The sequence below is a fragment of the Sus scrofa genome, chromosome 14 (genome assembly GCF_000003025.6).
Source record: "Sus scrofa isolate TJ Tabasco breed Duroc chromosome 14, Sscrofa11.1, whole genome shotgun sequence".
Taxonomy (NCBI): domain Eukaryota; kingdom Metazoa; phylum Chordata; class Mammalia; order Artiodactyla; family Suidae; genus Sus; species Sus scrofa.
The window spans coordinates 126,771,158-126,790,027 of record NC_010456.5 but is presented as its reverse complement, the minus strand read 5'-3'; the positions used below and the strand labels follow the sequence as shown (position 1 = coordinate 126,790,027).

The window sequence follows — 18,870 nt, the reverse complement described above, 5'->3', positions numbered from 1 at the left end:
GGAATAAAGTGGGACACCGTGGTGGCCACAGCAGTGTGCTGCTCAGATCCCTTCAGGAGAACCTGCTGCAGGATCACAGATGACTGCGGGCCCAGCTGCCACCCCTGGCTCCCCCAGGGCACTCATGCAGAGGCCATGCTTCTGCTGGTTATGTTCACCTATGGCTGAGCATGGCCTGGGGATGAGGGCCTTTCCATTCCTGTCTGAAGTAGGATTCCTGTGAAGGGCCACTGTCCATTGAGGACTTCCCCAAAAACCTGGCCAAGACTTTCTCAGACCTTTGCTGAGAGCTACAGCTCTTTCCACTGAATCTTTCCTTCCCTTTCCCTTTTCACGGGTGCTGGACCTGTGTTGGGGCCTGCAGTTTCTCTTGCCTTCTCTTGCTTTCTTCCCTTTATCCTTCACAGACATTTCCGTGAATAAATCTTTTGCCCGTCTCATCCCATCCTGGTATCTGCTTCTCAGAGGACCCAACTGACACAGACATGGAAATAGGTAAGGCCAAGGAACTCAAAGAGAAAATTCCAGTTAGAACTGGAGACTCTTGATGTGTCAGCCTTCCTGATATATCTAATTAAAGATGATTGAAAAAGTGGCAAAGGTGGATGCTTGTCACAGTGCCCACCAACAGGAAGGGTCATTTTGGACCTGGGAGTCTGCCTTAAATGATCAGAGTGACATCAGTAATACTAGTAATGGGCATGATGCCAGTGTCAAGTAAACAATAGTCCCAGGTTCAAATCCAGGTAAGATGTAGCAAAATCCAATAGCCATTTGTGGTTCTTCAGACCAATTCCAAATTTTGGACCTGAACCACATGAGTTAGAAGTTTCATTGGAAATAATGGGAGATGAGGATAGAAAGAAATGTATTGCTTCACCACCAGATTTTATTAGCAGTAAGATTCAGTGTTCACATGTCAGCAACTCCTAACAGGGGTTGAGGGTGAGCAGAACTTCTTCCCTCACAGTTTCTTGGCTACAGAAGTCATACCTGGGGAAAGAAAACAAAAAGTCAACTCTTCCAGGCACACAGTGGGTGTGTTGAGTTTGAAGACAGCTCTGGCTCTCCCCTCAGTCTGAGTGAAGGGCACACCCTGTGCCCAAGACTAGACCTTGGCCAAGAAATACCTCTTGGATAGAAAGGACAGAGTTTTCCTTTCCAATTTTATTCCATGGCTTTGCAATAGCAGAGAGAAAAAGTATCACTGGACACTCCAAAGGACAGGGAGGGTTCATTCGTCACATCCCCAAAGCACCTACTAAACGCAGCACATTGTCAGTGAAAGCAAATGAGAAGACTAAGGTCAGCAGCATGACAAGAAATCCACCAGGGTGAAAATTCTGAGGTCCCGGTGTCACGTTGGCTAGGTGTTGTTGTTTTAACAGAAATGTTCTTATGTTCATTTCAATACTGAATTGAAATGATTAGTTTTATTCATTAAGACTGAACAGTACTTAGGATGCTTCGGAGCTCATTTTCTTCAACAAAATATATAAGCATGTGTAAAAGTTCTTGGTACCTAAAAAGTGCTCAGAAAATGCTCTTTTCATTTTCATTTTCTCCTTCATAATCTGATGACTGGCGGATGTGCAAATAGCAAATTAAAGTTTAAAAGCTAATATTGCTAGGGGTCACAAGAAACAAAGGGCACACACTAAGCACATGTGAATAGCGGTGTTGTAGTTCTCATCACTAGAGACTTAACTTGGGTCTTTTTTCTATATATGCCGTAACCCTGCTGATCTTTTTAAACAAATGGAATACAGCTGAATAACTATTTTAATGTTGACATTTGCCATTCAACAGTTGTGTCAGTTCTGGTTTGGTTACATGGATTAATTATCTCTTCATTATAGGTTGTGTTGTCCCACTTCTTTATATACATGGAAAACTTTTACTTAATGTCATATGTGTGGATTTTAGCCTGATAGTTGCTGGATAATTTTGTATTCCCATAAATTTTTTTTTCTTTTTGGCCATGCCCACAGCATGTGGAAGTTCCTTGGCTAGGTATCAAACCTGCACCACAACGACGACCTGAGCCACTGCACTGTCAATACTGGATACTTAACCTACTGCAACACAAGGGAATTCCTATAATTTTTTTTTATGGCCACTCCTGTGGCATATGGAAATTCCTGAGGTACAGGTCGAATTGGAGCTTCAGCTGAGGCCTACACCATAGCCATGGCAACACCAGATTTGAGCCACATCTGCGACCTACCCTTCAGCTTGTAGCAGCACTGGATCCTTAACCCACTGTGAGGCCAGGGATCAAACCCACATCCTCACAGAGACAATGTTGAGTCCTTAACCTGCTGAGCCACAATGGGAACTCACCTATAAATTTTCTTGAGCTCTGCTCTGGAGTGTAGTTATTTGGAAACAGTTTGATCCTTTCCGGTCTTGCTCATTTGAGGTTAGTTATTTTCCACTACTGATGGAAGACCTTCCTAAATACTCACCCAATGTTTCTTGAATTATGAGCTTTTTGGATCTGGTTGGCGGAAACAGGTATTCCCAGCCCTGCAAGGTACTGGATATTTCACTGATCTTGGCTGGTTCCCTCACATATATATGCTGATCAATACTCTGCTGAATATTTAAGGAAATTTTCTAGATCTTTGAGATTCCCTTTCCGTAGCACTCTCCTCTCTGGTACTCTGTCCTGTGAAATCTAGTTGCCTTGGATTGCTGGATTCTTAGTTCCAGCTCTTCAACTCAGTGATCCATAGGGTTCTGCCTGAATTTCTCTGCCTTGTGTGACATTCCTAGTGACCCTCTCAAGGCAGTAGGCTGGGACAATTTTAAGGCTCCACCTTATTATTTCTTATCTCTCAGGGATTTTGTGGCCAAATGTTCAATGTCTTGAAAACTGTTGTTTGATACATTTTGTCTGAATTTTTGTTTCTTTCAGTTGGGAAGGTAAATCTGTTACTCCATCTTTGCCAGAAACAAAAGTCTCCTTGCTGGGCTCACATGAGGACTGAATGATATGACGACAGAAGAAGCATTGCGCTGCGCCTCAGAGTTTGGCTTTAGACTCAAAACACTTGGGCTGATATTGGTATCGTTATGAGTACCATCACCATCGGCTCACTATTTCTAGCAGTTCACCATGGTAAATATCCTTTGTTTCACACACCCTCCGGTCTTGAGTAGAACCAAGGGTTGACCTTTGTCTTCACTAAAAGGGCCACTACACAAGACAATCTATGTGTATTCCTTGATAAGATAAGTGTTTTCCTGGTCATTTAAGTATTAATTTAGTGAACTCAGGAAGTGTGGGGAACATAGACATATCAAGCACACACTAGCATAAGGCACGGCGGCTAAAGGAAAGCATCCTCTTCACTTTGAGGCCAGGAAGCCAGCTTCTCATTCTAACAGTTACTGGCGTCCAATAACAGAAGAGTCATGCTACATCAGAGTTGTTTTAAAGTTCCACATTTTCTCCTAAGGAGACACAAAGAATTAGGAAGCACCTGTCGCTGAGATATAGGGAACCACTGTAAGTGATTGGACTTGAAGTCGTCTATCAGTGGGAACAGAATTATAAATGTGACTGAATGCTTCAAATCCTTTTGGATTTTTACTACTTACACTTTTCCATCGTTTCTTTCCACGGTGATCTTGGATGCCCCCACTCTGGGTAGAGTTGGGTTGATCACATTGTTGTACCAAATAAATTTCACCTTCTGCAAATCTCCAACTTCTACATCTGAGTCAAATTCATTGGAGTGAGTATTGTCTGGTTGGAGAGTACCCCTTGGGAATAGAGACGTTAATAAAAACATACATGAATATATATAAATATACACAAATATATACATACGTGTTTCTAAAGCCAGCTCACAAGGTATCTCTCTTAAGAGGACTGATAGTTCATCTGTTGATTGAAAGGTTAAATATGCTAACTTGGTGGTAGTTCATTTGCCATCAATAACTCATATTCATATTGCTTTAAAGCCAAACTTATTTGAATAAAACTTCAAATATGTTTTAGTCACAATCCTCCCACAATTTAATACATGATGACGTCATTGTATAATCCTTTTCCGTTGTTGTGTGGATAGAATGTTTTTTAGTGATTATAAATCAGATGCCACATATCCAAGCAAACATTGTGGTTTTCTCAGGAAATAGTATAGAAAATAATTAGAAATTGTATTCTAAAATGTATTAAGGTGTAAGGGTAATATTATTGCTTCCTCTTAATGACACGTGGCAGTCTCCCTGGAATGTGCAATTTTGACACATGGACTATTTTGAGCTGAAGGAAATCAGGTGCAGTAGAGTCAAAAATAACTTTCTCTTCCCTTAACTGCCTAAAAGAATTTAGATGGAAGTCCCGGTCTAGGAAGAGAACTATCACCAGAGATAACTATGAAGAATATGGGTGAGGTGTGCTAAGCTGGCTGGGAGCTCAGCTGGGCCTGGAAATCAAATTCCTCTGTGTCCCAGTGCCACAGCTAAGTGTTCACCAAACATTTGCTCTTCCCATTTCCTGTGAGTTGTCTTCTTCCCTTTGAAGTCTCAGACCCTGTTCCCTTCTCCTTAGCTCAGAATGGCATAGAAGCCTCAACTGTCTGACTGCCTGTGGGACCCCTATATACAAAAAATTAAATTAATTTTTCTGATGTTAATATGTCCTACGTTAATTTGATTATGGACCAGCCAAAGAACCAAGAAAGGAAAGGAAAAAATTTTCCTGCCTACATTCCCATAGAGTACCGAATAAAGTCTTATGTTCATGATATACATTATATGTCAAGTAGTCCAACATTTAAGAAGCTTAGAGTAATAGTTTACTCACTTGTAAATCTCATACTGCCTAGAGTTTCCTTCATTTCCAAACAAAGAAACGAGTATGTGTCCTGTGACCTTCTTTCCTGACAGTGTGACAGACACTTTATATCTCCAACCTGCAAAGGAAAAACATTTGCGAAATACCAGTGTTTAGAAAAATTACTTTGAAAAGAGCCTAACTTGATTCTAGTACTGCTAAATTTTAAATAATTTTTGTAAGGTTTTAGTAGTTCTTCTAATCAAATAGTGATAGGTGTTCCTTTATCTAAATGTTGAGAACAGATAGGGGAGGGGAGGAACACAGAATCTTTCCAAAGTCAAAAGATTTCGAGCCAAGGGGCTAAATAATATATTTTGTTTCTGCTTTTTTTAACCTAACAATTTATTCTTGAATGTCATAAGAACTTTATGCTAAAAGATAATGGGAAAATAATAGAGTGTGACATTTTTATCAGTTTATTTCATTTTCATAGAACACAAAATTTTAGAGTATTGTCATCTTTTTGTCTAAATAATCGACATTTATTTCAAACATTCTATAATTCAACTTTCCATCACCATTGGAATTGTGTTACTTTATGGTAACCATTTTATGGTACCAGTCAATAGTGAAATATCAGTTTTTGCCATTTAGAGCTAGCCTGGGCCAATGGGAAGAGGGTAAAACCTGGCTTTAGTTATTACAACGCAGCTAGTCCTACTGACTCCCACCTAAATAGTTTTCTTCCTTCATTACTCAGAAGAGAAACCCAGAGCTTGTCCCCAAGTCTCACCCTCCTCTAATTCCTGTCACCCACGGGGTCTACAATCCTATCATTTGAAGCTTCCACCTCCTTTCCAGTCCCCAAACCTCTGCCATCTCTCTCCTGGGTTACTTTTCTGTTTGCCAAAAACTTCAGAATTTTGCCCAGTAAAACTTTTAACTGAATATGCAGAGCCTGGAGCAGAAGAAGCCTCCTAAATTTGGCACTCGAATCAACTACAAGAAATGATTTTTGTATCATTAATAGTTCAGGCCCTAAACTCCATTCTGCCACCCACATTTGCCATGTTTACCCTGAGCATGGCATTGAAGTGTTTTCATTTTAGGGTAGAGTGTTTAAAAACTTTGGTGCAGAAAAGCAATTTCATACATTTTCACTGGACATGATAAAATACACAGCGCTAGAAATTTAAGATGAATAAAATAGAGACTTACGGGCGAAATTGCTGGCATCACCGGTATTTAGATAAAATACCTGGCTCACTCCGTTTGTTTCCCAGGAAATCTATCAGCATAATGACCCATCTGTGGACAGCCTTCACTTGGACAGGGGAAGCACTTATTCTAGGGAAAATACACAAATGATGAATGAGGATGTTCTTTTACTATTTTTTAAATAGTGTACCATCTTATTCCACATGTTGTTGAATTCTCAAATATTCTAAAGCCAATTCTGTTCTGATAGTAAAAAGACTTTAAGTGTCTTAGCAAAGATTAAAAATGAATCTCATTATTTACAATGATAAATCAGCAATCTCTTGTTAAATACTAATAAAACCATTCTAAAAATCACTTAAAGAACTTATATATATGTTTATATAAAATTTGATCTTTTCTCTTTTGCCTCTCTAAGTTGCTCCAGCTACCTTTAGGTGTTTAGTATTTATTTTAGAAAAACCGTAAAAGAAAGAGAAAGAGGTGATAATCAGCTTGTGATATGCAAAATAGGACCCTCTGGGAGGACAATAGGCTTAAAAGTTAAGTTTTCCTCAGTTTCTTTAGCTCCTACTTTGCACATCAAGGTCTGAAAGATTCGGATCTCAGAATTCTCCCAGTGTGAAGAGAAAATGATCCAGTTGGTCATTAAGGCTTAGCCATGAGGGCAGGTTCTGGAGAAGATGGATATTACAGAGGAAAACGTCCACTTTTGGGGGGGGCCAAGAAAGATGGAAAGAAGGGAGAGAGACGAACGGAGTTGGGTGGATAAACATAGAAATTCCTGCTATGGAAGGGCACGGCTGCTTAACAGTAGAGGCAAGTAGTGAACTCCCCAGTCAACACACCGTATGAGGACCGGGCTGAATCTGCATCCAGCAAATGCTAAAGGGAGACTGATCCAGCCAGGAAGAAATGGAAGAGGCTCTCTGAGAGTATTGCCAGAGCCAGAGGAGTGGACGTGTCCAGGCATCATCTACAGATGCCAACCGTGAGCCCATCAATAAGGTGGACGCCCTAAGCCTTCCCCCACCCACACACACTGACCACAACCACCACAATCACCTTGCCCAGTGACAGCTTGGAGACAAGCTGATGACGAGGTCCAAGCCTTAGAAATCTGTAAAACTGAGGCTTTTTTCTTTGAAAGTCCTTTTTAGGTGAGCATCACCTAAAAGGACTGTTTATATTACTGAATGAGATTAAATTTTAATTGGATGAAAATCTAAAGCTTCTGTGTGTGTTTGTTTTCCCCATTACCTAGAAAGTGGGGATTTGGGAAGAAAATAAAAATAAAGTCAGACTTGCAGGGGGTGGGGGGTTGTTCTGCGCATAATGCACAGTATATGCAAGCTATGCTGTGAACAAAATGTGTACCCACCCCTCCCCTACACATAATCGCCAACATTTGTTGAATGCTAATTTTATATTTTAGGTTCTGGACTAAGTAATTAAAACATGTATTTCATTAAATCCTCCCACCAATCTTTGGAGTCTACCATTAGTATTTACATTTGAAATGAAGAAAATGCCTTAGAGAAGTTAGCTATTTTACCCCATAGCATTCAACTACTTAATAGTGAAATCAGGATCCAAATCTCTTCTCCTCATTGCTAAAGTAAATCTCCTTGATAATTTTGACTTCACCTGGCATGTTACTTAAAACTTTATTAAATACCATAGGATATACATTTTTATTTGAAGAAAATTACAGCGAAAGGAAAGGCAATAGTAAAAAAAAAAAAAAAAAAAAAAAAACCCAAAAACCTCAAAATAGGCAACTGATATGTAATATTCAAGTTCATGTTTAAGGATTCTGACTTAGATATCCAGAAAATACCAAAAAAGAGGAAAGCTCAAAAAGAGTCTTGGCCATTATGAGATTGCACAGAAATTCTCAAATAGCCATAATCATACAATTTTTTAAAGTTAACATTTAAGACAAGTTTTCCATGTTCATCAGCAGGCTGTAGCCATAGCTCATATTTCCATAGACAATTTTTTTTTTTTTGCCGTTTCTTGGGCCGCTCCCGTGGCATATGGAGGTTCCCAGGCTAGGGGTCCAATCAGGGCTGTAGCCACCGGTTACACCACAGCTCACGGCAACGCCGGATCCTTAAGCCACTGAGCAATGCCAGGGATCGAACCTGCAACCTCATGGTTCCTAGTTGGATTTGTTAACCACTGAGCTACGACAGGAACTCCTCCATAGACAATTTTTGTGCTTAAAATTAATTCCAAAACAAATTTGAACTTTTACTTGATACATACAGAAGTGGCAGAGAACAAAGTAGATGTGAAACACTTTAGTTAACAAGCCCACTTCTCTAAGGTTCTTCTGTGCCTTATCGCTAATAAAATAAACATGTATGATTAAAATATAAATAGTGTGATAGTCATATACTAATACTCACTAAATACATGTCCTGTACAGTGAACCACACCAGTCATGAGAAGGGATGGTCACAACATTTTTTTAGGTGCAAGGTGGAATCTACTTACTGCAGTGAAAACATTGTAAGAGTCACAAGGAAATCCAGCAAAGCCATCAGGGTTGAGGATGCTATCAGCATAATACTTGTAGCTTCTTAAGTGATTACAGGCCACAAAGTCACGAGTTCCTTTGAAATCAGACATGATTACACATCAGTGACAGATTTTAATTTTCCAAGGTAATGTCATGTTCAGAATATAGTTGTTGAATAGATTTCTCTAATTAGAATGAACTCATGGCAGTCACAGAACACAAGTATTTAGGAAGTGTGGTTATGATTCAAGGTGCAATCAGAAGTCGAGCAGTAAGATAAATGAAATGCCATAGCTAAATGAAATGAAAAAATAACTCCAGAAGGAAAACATTGGTCCATATGGATATAAGTCTACTTTAGGAATGTATTCCCTGAATTAGATCCTTGGAAAGTTACATTTTCTTTTCTATAGTTTGCTCATGTCCACTCCCCCCAGGGAAAATCTATATCTTGGGGATGCAATAAAAGTCCTTAGAAAATGTGAGACCTGTACAATACCAAAATATTTAGCAAGTTTGTCAAAGCATAAATTTTCCCCCAAGAAAATTTCTTCACGGGCATAATAGTTTTACCTTCCCAGATCCCGTCTATGTCAACAATCTGAGAGAGAATGTTCTTCTGACAACCAGGCATTTCTTTTCCTCCATTTGGAAAGAAATCTAAGTGGCCCACAGTTTGGCTCATTCCAAACCCTGAGGAGTTTTAAAATATGAGAAAGCTGATGTTAATGTATGGACTCCAAATGCTTTGAAATACTCTGATGTGTAGACTCATGCAACACTCCAGGAAGATGACCTGAGGAACTGACCCAGGTTGGGGATAATGGGGGCAGCGTCTGTGTGAATCACATCCACAAACTTGGCATCGCTGGGGTCCAATCGGACTAATTCAGGTGTGCCTTGAAAGCAAGGTTCAGCTGGATCCAGCCCTAAAAGAGATAGGATGTGTCATGTTAGTATCTATCAGCGGACATGCACGTTCATTACAGACCTGAGTGCAAGCACTGGTGCTTATCATGAGTAATGCGTGCAAAGAGACAAGCCAGTTCTTCCCTGTCTGACCATTTTCTGAAGGGAAATATCTGTCACTATTGGCAATAAAGTGAATTTTTCTTAAACCATGGAATCTGACCCTACCTGGATGCTTGGTATTTGACCCCAAATGGACGCTTGGTCATTGGGACAATCCCTGTTGCTGGCATTAGTTACAAGGAGGGAGCCAGACTTTGGGAGACCCTGAACTCCTAAAATATTTTCAGGTTAAAAGAGTTCCACCTATACTGTAAACTCCCATGAGGGCAAGGATCTCAGCTTTCACAGTCACCAGGACCACAGTTTGGCCAAGGCCCGACTGAGCAGGCTCTTTTGAGCATCTACAGACCTTGGGAAACAATGTTCTCTCCAGCAAACTAACAAGAGATGTTCAAGATGCCCCCAGCAATCCAAATATAAAGAAGTATTTAAAGTATTAAAAAAGAGAATGGTGGAGTGTCCATCGTGGCTCAGCAGAAACAGGTATGAGCAGTATCCATGAGGATGCAGGTTCTATCCCTGGCCTTGCTCAGTGGGTTAAGGATTCAGTGTTTCCGTGAGCTATAGCGTAGGTCACAGATGCAGCTTGGATCTCCATTGCGTGCCTGTAGCATAGGCCTGTGGCTATAGCTCCAATTTTACCCCTAGCCTAGGAACTTCCATATGTTGCAGGTGCAGCCCTAAAAAGACAAAAAATAAAATAAAACAAAATAAATAAAAAAGAGAATTGGGAGGTCGAGACAGAATGGGAAGATGCAAATTAAAGTACTCATTCCCTGAAATAGTCACTTCTCATATCCAGGACAACAAAGTCTTTCTTATAAAGTCACAAGGTTGTTGTAAGACCTGGGTATCCAACATATGACTCCACTGACCAAATGCAACCAGTCTGTGGTTTACAAAACAATATTTTTTACCTAATTAGCAGCATGCAGAACTGGCAGCCCAGGGCAGCCTGATTACCTTTCCCCCAACTCTTAGGGTGCAGTTAATAAGGACTGCTCTAATTATGGCCATTGAAGCAGAATATAATTAATTATACATTTTTGAGCTATTTGGGTTTAATTCTATTTATTATTTATTCTATCATTGATGGTATTTATTCTATTCATGAAACTCATTGTGAATGCCTGACAAAGAGAGAACAGATAGAATAAGACTTCCAGATGTTCTTAATTCACATTTGAGTCACATGCAACATTTCTATGTTAAACAGGACTCCATAGACCAAAGATCGGTATCACCAAAAAATTCACACACACTGACTTCTTTGATCATGTGGCCTAATTTGGAAAATGTGAAAACTTGTCTCCTCAGATAAAAAGGAGGTCTGTCTGTGCCAATTTTCTATCCTTTTCGGCCCCATATAGGCTACGTGTAGTCTAATTTTGACCAACTACTGTTGACTACTGTTTTGACCAACCTGTGATTCGTTCAATGGTCCCATTGGTCCTTCTTCCTGCCTCCCCTGCAGCGTGAGAACCCAGGCTGTGGCCAATGACATGGACGTTGGAAGGTGAATATCCTAATGATGACTGTTGGAAAGAAAACTTCTTCAGAATGTTTTCAGATTAGCACATTTAAGATGGGCAGAGATGAGGACACTGCAAACTCAACTTTTAAGAAGACATGCTGCCCCTTCAAAGCAATTGATTTTTATGGGTTTTTTTTTCTTTTGATTTATAATGGAAAGTGGCCATGATTTAATGTTTAAACTAGTGGAAAAAGTGCTCCTTTTTTTTTTTTTTTTTTAATTGTTTTGCTATGCAGAGGGAACCTTCGATGGATAGGAGGGCTTGTTACTCACAGGTGGTGAAACTGGTGTTTGGATTAGAAAATAATAATAACTCCTCAATAAATGGTGTTGGGAAAACTGGACAGCTACATGTAAAAGAATAAAACTGGACCACTTTCTTAAACTATATACCAAAAAAACCTCAAAATGGATTAAAGACTTAAATGTAAGGCCTGAAACTGTGAAACTCCTAGAAGAAGCCCAGGCAGTTGTCTTTAACAACTACCTTAGCAATATTGTGTTTGGATATATCTCCTCAGGCAAAGGAAACAAAAGCAAAAATAAACAGATGGAACTCCATCAAACCAAAAAGCTTTTTCACAGTGAAGGAAACCATCAGCAAAACAAAGAGGCAATCTACTGACTGGGAGAAGATATTTGCAAATTGTATGTTAAGAGGTTAATATTCAAAATAGATGAAGAACTCACATAACCCAATACCAAAACAAAACAAAACAAAAAACAAAAAACACCCCCCCAAGTAATCTGATTAAAAAATGAGGAGAGGACTTGAATAGATATTTTTCCAGGTCAGATATATAGATGGCCAACAGACACATGAAAAGATGCTCAACACCACTAATCATCATAAAAGTACAAATCAAAACCACAATGAGATACCACCTCACACTTGTCAGAATGGCTGTTATCAAGAAGACAACTGATAAGCATTGGTGAGGATATCAATAAAAGGGAACCCTCAGGCAATGTTGGTGGGAATGTAAATTGGTACAGCCCCTAAGGAAAAAAGTATGGAGGTTCTTCAAAAAATTAAACATGGAACTACCATATGGCCCAGTAATTCCACTTCTGGGTATTTAACCGAAGAAAATGAAAACATGAATTTAAAAAAATATATGCATGCTTATGTTCATTACAGAATTATTTACAATAGCCAAGATATGGAAACAACCTAAATGTCCACTGAGAGATGAACAGATAAGAAAGATGTGGTACAGGCATACTGTATTTTATTAGGCTTTGCTTTATTGTTCTTCACAGATACTGTGTTTTTTACAAACTGAAAATATGTGGCAACCTTGAGTTGAGCAAGTCTATGGTGCCATTTTTCCAACAGCATTTGGTCACTATGGGTCTCTGGGTCACATTTTCATAATTCTCACAATATTTCAAAATTTTATTATTATTATTATTATTGTATTTGTTATGGTGATCAGTGATTGTCAATATTACTACTGTAATTGTCTTGGGGTGCCACAGCCAATGCATGTAAGATGGTGAACTTAATTTATAAATGTTCTGACAGCTTCACCAACCAGACATTACAATATACATGTTGGCACCTGAAACTAATATAATATTGCACGTCAACTGTATTTCAATTTAAAAAAAAGAAAAAAATTAAAAATTAAAAGAGAAAAAAATAGTGAAAGCAGTTACTTAAGCACTTTCAAGTTTAACATTTTCTAAATTTTTAGCTACCAAATCAGGTTAGCTTATCATTTGCTTCTATTAAAAATAATTGAACACATAAAATCAAGTTTAATCTTCAGGTTGGCATTATCAGGTCAACTTGGTTTAATATCTGGTAAAATTGAAAGAAATACTGGTGGAATTCAGTAGAAAAAACCTACCTGTTTGCTTGAATGATGGCACTTAAAAACATTATTCACCTTAATAGGTATATTGATGAAGCCCAAATCTAGTTGTTTTTTTTTTTTTTTTTTCATTTGTCTTTTCAATTAAGGGCAAAGCCAAATCTCAATTGAAAAATATCTTTAGCAAGTATCATACCTCCAGCAGGACTTTTTTTTGGGGGGGGCAGGGGAAGAGAGCAATATTCACGAGCTTTTATATAACTCCGTGGTAGTTACCTTAAGAACTTCAATAAAATACGCCACTTCTGCCCCCACGATGCGGATGTTCTGTGAGGCTTGTGTGTATCCAGTTCGGGAGCCGCCTTTCCAGTCCACACAGATGCAGTTCACGCTCTCCACCTTAAACAGGTTCTGATGGAAGAGACACTGCGTAGGTAACTAATCCTACTTATTACTAATAAGTAATACTAATACGAATACAATAATAATCTTTACTTATTACTAATGAACCCATTTGAAGATTAGGATAAATTCCCTCCTCAACCTATACATATCATGCTTGCTTTTAATCCTAAACCAATAAATAAAACTTCTAATCTGCTATGGTTATGGCATCTCTGTTAAGGCCTAAACTGGCTCCAAACTAGAGATTTGGCGATAATGGGAACTGGATTCTTGCGATTTCTACAATGACAGAGGCATAGGCATTTGTTGTGGGGAAAAGTGTATAAAATGTGGTACGATGGGGTTGTCTCATTAGAGCATCATAGTTTCAAAAGACTACATGTCTTTACTAGAATGCACCCCAGGACAGTGCCTGTCTTGTTCATTGCTGTATCCTCAGTGCCTTGAAAAGGCACATAGTAAGTACTCAATAAACATTTACTAAGTAATTGAATAAATGAAAGACTATGTCAGGACCTTTAAATAAACATACTGAAGGTAAATTAATAAGATTTTCTGTGATGGAAAGACTAATCAAAGTTTTTGTATAAACACATTTTATTATACATCGGTGAAATTATTTACTGGAAATCTTATTTGATGGAGGTCAATGATAGTTTCATGAATGTTAGATCTGGCAGGAATTTTGTTTATTTAAATGTGCGTTTATGCATATCCCCACCTTTTTTCCGAGAGGAATTTGATAATAAAGCCATCCTAGAAGTCATCTCTGCTCTTTCATTTGAGGGGAAATGATAGGCTAGTGTCCTGGTTAGCTAAGGACAGAGTCAGAACTGGAATCTAAGGCATTTAACCTTTTAATTTAATCTACTCATTCATCATAAGCCCAAAGCCAAATAAATGCAAGAAAACCACATCTGCTTTTGGGATCTCAGAAATAAACTGTATACACATACCTGAAAATCTACATACTTTCCGAGCTGAGAATCATTTTTTTTTTCCTTTGCTGTAGTACAGAAACCTATTACTAGCCTCTGTCCTCCCCTAACCTGAATAATCAACCTCTTTATTTTGGAAGACAAGAAATGGTTTTACTGATTATTTCTAATCTTGTGAAGTTAGTGAGCCCCCTCATTTTAACTGTCTTTAGGATCAGGTTGAAATTCTCTGCCGTTGACTTAATTCAGCCTTTGGCTTGAGTCATAGGCAGGACTGAAATAAGACTGCTGAAGAAATGACTGCATCTTTCTACCACTGCTAGCCACAAAAGCTTGATGAAGAAATGAATCAATGATAATATTCCTCAAGCACTAGTAGGTACTTGGAAAACTTATCCTATTTGATTTTGTCTTTTATTTTTGTCGTTATCACGGGGACACATAGCCAAGGGCAAATTCAAGAAAATAGGATCACTACTGTTGAAACAACAGTAGCCAGAGATGAAAATCTATAGTTTTCTTAACTACTGCTACGATAGGAGATCAAAGAATAGCAAGTGAAAAATCAAAGGAAAATAATTAGTTTGGGCCAAATGAGTTATCTAAAACCTTCACACAGAAATTGAAACCGACTGAGGAAATCGAAAGCTATTGAGGGTCCTGCTGTATAGCACAGACAACTCTATCCAGCATTCCGTGATAATCTATGTGGGAAAAGAATCTGAAAGAGAATGGATATGTGTATATATATACGACTGAATCACTTTGTTGTACAGCAGAAATTGTCGCAAACTTGTAAATCAACTATACTTCAATAAAACTTTAAAAAAATAAATAATGGCCAAAACAGCTATTGAAAACGCAACAAATGTTGAATCAACATGGCAATGTGTTGCTAAAATTTTGAAACTTCTTTGTATTAGGTTTTTTTTTTTTTTTTTTTTTTGGTCTTTTTACCTTTTCTTGAGCCGCTCCCGCGGCATATGGAGGTTCCCAGGCTAGGGGTCTAATCAGAGCTGCAGCCACTGGCCACAGCCACAGCCACAGCAACATGGGATCCGAGCTGCATCTGCAACCCACACCACAGCTCACGGCAACGCCGGATCCTTAACCCACTGAGCAAGTCAGGGATCGAACCCGCAACCTCATGGTTCCTAGTCGGATTCAATAACCACTGCTCCACGACGGGAACTCCTGTACTAGTTCTTAAATAACCACTACCAGAGCCACCAAATGCTTGCCAACCCTGCCAGTCTGACTGTGCCAGGTCTTCCACCCCGTGTCACCTCCTGGACCTCCCCTGGGAACCCCAGGCCCAGAGGGGTCAGAGGATCCTCTGTGGTCATGGTGGCAGGCATTTGTCCTGACTGGGTGGGGTCTTGCCTTCTCTGTTGTTAATTATGGCTTCGGAAACAACCTTCCCTTAAGAGAGTGACAGCCTCACCTTGCAAATATTGGACAGCCAGTCTTCTTCTCCCTTGTCTATGAATCCATGAATAATAAAGCGTGTTTTTCTATCCATTCTGAAATTGGAATCTGTGATAGTTGATGGATCTGCAACAAGTTCCTGTTTGGGGGAGAAAATGTTGAACATCAAGTTTCTCAAAGTATTTAATGGAACTGCTTATATGGGGAGGGATCTGGCACATGGGAGAAGTGTGCCGGGACTCATGACCCTTTTGAGTAAGGGTTCTTCACAACAACCAAGCTATTTGCAATAATCACCAAGTTCTGCTTTCCAGGTGTCATAGCATCATTGCATTTGCTCTACCTGGGATATATTAATATGTCTGCTATAATATCGGTGGTGGGGTCTTGGCTTCACCCTATGAAGGGCGGGCTGTGTGTGTGTTATAGATACAAAATATGTTGAGAGGTTATATATGCTATTTGGAGATTATATTTACATAATATCCATATTTAGAATATTTATTAAATGGCACCATGGAGGTAGCATAAGAATAATATCAAGTTAACGGGTATTTTAAACAAATTTTAAAACAAAACTTTTATAAACAAGTTATGTAAAATAATATTTAAGCACACTACCTTAAAAGTCTACAGAGATACAGATTCCACTATTTGATCTGTTCTCTTTAGAAGACAAAGTTCAGTATCCTTATTACATAAAACAGATGAAACTTAGTTCCGAATAAGAGTGCTCTTACTTGATAGTTGTCTTGGTTCTCGTTAGTGTATAGGAGGAAGCGGGTGTTGACATCTTTTGGATCCCAAGGCAATATTTTGAGGGGTCTTTGCACAATTCCTGCCCATGGGGCATCATCACTGAAGCAGCCAAGTCTTGGGAAACAGACTTCGCTTCCTGAAAACACCCAGAAGTGTTTGAAGGATATTAATTTAACAACGGTGCTCATTTTAGTGGTCTCTTGGCCAAAATATTAGTTAAATTACATTTTGCAGCATATTTTCTTCCTTCACATCCCCAAACACCTTCCTATATATGCACACACACAAAACAGCTTCGATAGACATTTGCGCTAAAGACAGGCTGCTGCTTCTCACTTCCACCATGTAGGACTGCCTCATTCCCCTCCGGTCTCTGTCCAGTCCCATTCTAGGCTCGTTTAAGGCTGTCAACTCAGATGTCTCCTTTGGGCCATTGGTGCCCAGGAAGGAGCAGCCTTGTGTTCCCAGGTCTTGGTAGTGGGAGATGGGGCGCTTACTTCCTCATAGCCATCTTCTGGCTTTGGGCTTTGGATGGGGAGGTTAAGTTTCACACAAATGCCAAAAATTTATATCTCTACCTGGATGAGTATTTAGGTCTCTGACCTATCTTGTGATGAAGAGGCTGCTTACAAATAATTAAACAGAAAGTCCACAGTTTGACATGACTCTGCACTTGAATGTTAATCCACAACACAAAGGAAGGGTTCTCCAGGAAGATAAAAGTCTAGATTAATAGTAAGAGTAGCTGGAGTTCCTGCTGTGGCTCAGCGGGTTAGGAACCCAACTGGTATCCATAAGGATGCAGGTTCGGTCCCTGATCTTGCTCAGTGGGTTAAGGATCTGGCGTTGCCGTGAGCTGTGGTGTAGGTTGCAGAAGTGGCTCAGATCCTGCGCTGCTGAGGCTGAGGGGTAGGCCGGCAGCTATAGCTCTGATTTGACCTGTAGCCTGGGAACTTCCATATGCCGCTGGCGTGGCCTTAAAAAGAAAAAGAAAAAGAAAAATAGTAGGAGTAGTTGTTGCAGCGGCTGCATTCTCGCAATGTTTCTAGGGGCTAGATGCTTGGCCAGAAGATTTACATGACTTTTTCATATCTAAGTCTTACAATTATTCTACAAGAGGGTTGGTATTATGTGCCCAGTTCACAATGTAGATAGTGAAACACAGAGAAGTTAAGAATTTTTCTCAGGGAAATACCGCTGTGGCTGGTGGAACCAGGGCTCAAACCCTACACTTGACTCCGGCTAGGGTTGCTCAATTTAGTAAATAAAAATGCAAGTTAAATTTGAGTTTCAGATAAACAATAAATTTTTCAAATCATAACAATACATTTAAATTTTGTTAAGTTCAAATTTTATTTTTTATAATGATAAATACTGTTATTTAAATAATTATGCCATATATTCTTTATTTATCTGAAATTCAAATTTAACGGGGTGTCTTAGCTTTTATCTGGCAGCCCTCCTCCCAGTGCTGGTGCTTTTGATCATGAATCTCTCACTCACTCTACCCCTCATCCTCATAGTGCCTTGAATTCAGCCATTACTGCCTTTCTTCGAACTATTGAACAGTAAATCTCTTCCAGCACGACGTAAATATTTTTTTCTTACCTAGTACTGCTCCCAGCAACAGCGAAAGTGTCCAGATTAGCAGCATCTAAATAAAATTCAAAAACATAATTGAGTCCGACTCTTTTTAAAAGACTGGCATAATTCAAATTTAGCTAGACCTCTGGGGGGAAAAGGGTAAGTCTGAATAAATGAGACTTAGCAAACATGCTCTGGACTCACCGTGGCAGTTCTGTCAAGTTCTGCACACAACCCAATAGCACTTAGAGGTCCTTTATAGGCAAACCTTATCTTTTTGAGCAGTTGCATGGAAAAGTGGCATGAAAAAAAGAGGAGGTTCCAAGGATGTATTTCTAATTTTAATCATAAACAAACCAAGATTGATAGAGTAGGTAAAGTTTTCCACAGTATTTTTGGAAAGATGAGAAAAGGGTAGGTCTGAACAGTTGTCTTTCAATGTGGTTATACAATGCTTAGAATCACCACAGTTTCGTTGTAGTGAAGGTTCTAGTCTGCCCCCTTTTTTCAGTTTACAGTTCTCTGTGCGGGCATGTGGATATGTGTGAAACTAAATTGTTTTCATAGATTTGATAGCAGCAGTCTTGACAACAAATACTGAAAGCCTACCAGCTCATGCAGTTTTTGTATAACCATGCCTCACCCTCCAAAACAGGGAAATAGAAGCAATTTTTCAAGAGAGTTCATTTCTTTTCTTTTTGGAAAGCTGTTGCTATTTTATTTTGATAGTCCAAAAGACTAGTTTATTTCTCAACAACAATATGGGAGAAAGAAAAAATGAACTGATAAAAGGAAATAGGGGTACTTCCAGGAGCAAAGAGGTGAAATCTGTG

The 18,870-nt window shown here is 39.2% G+C and overlaps 1 protein-coding gene across 1 annotated transcript; it reads right to left on the bottom strand.

Annotated features, from left to right (window-relative positions):
- Window positions 931-18,108, bottom strand: PNLIP (pancreatic lipase; the record flags this gene model as incomplete). The annotated part of the gene is given in 13 exon segments (NM_001177912.2): window positions 931-993; window positions 3,607-3,771; window positions 4,820-4,928; window positions 6,011-6,067; window positions 6,070-6,139; window positions 8,513-8,631; window positions 9,111-9,230; window positions 9,347-9,466; window positions 10,993-11,104; window positions 13,200-13,334; window positions 15,711-15,833; window positions 16,435-16,589; window positions 18,062-18,108. Coding segments are annotated over 13 exon segments (1,394 nt in total), but the record flags the coding sequence as incomplete, so codon positions are not given.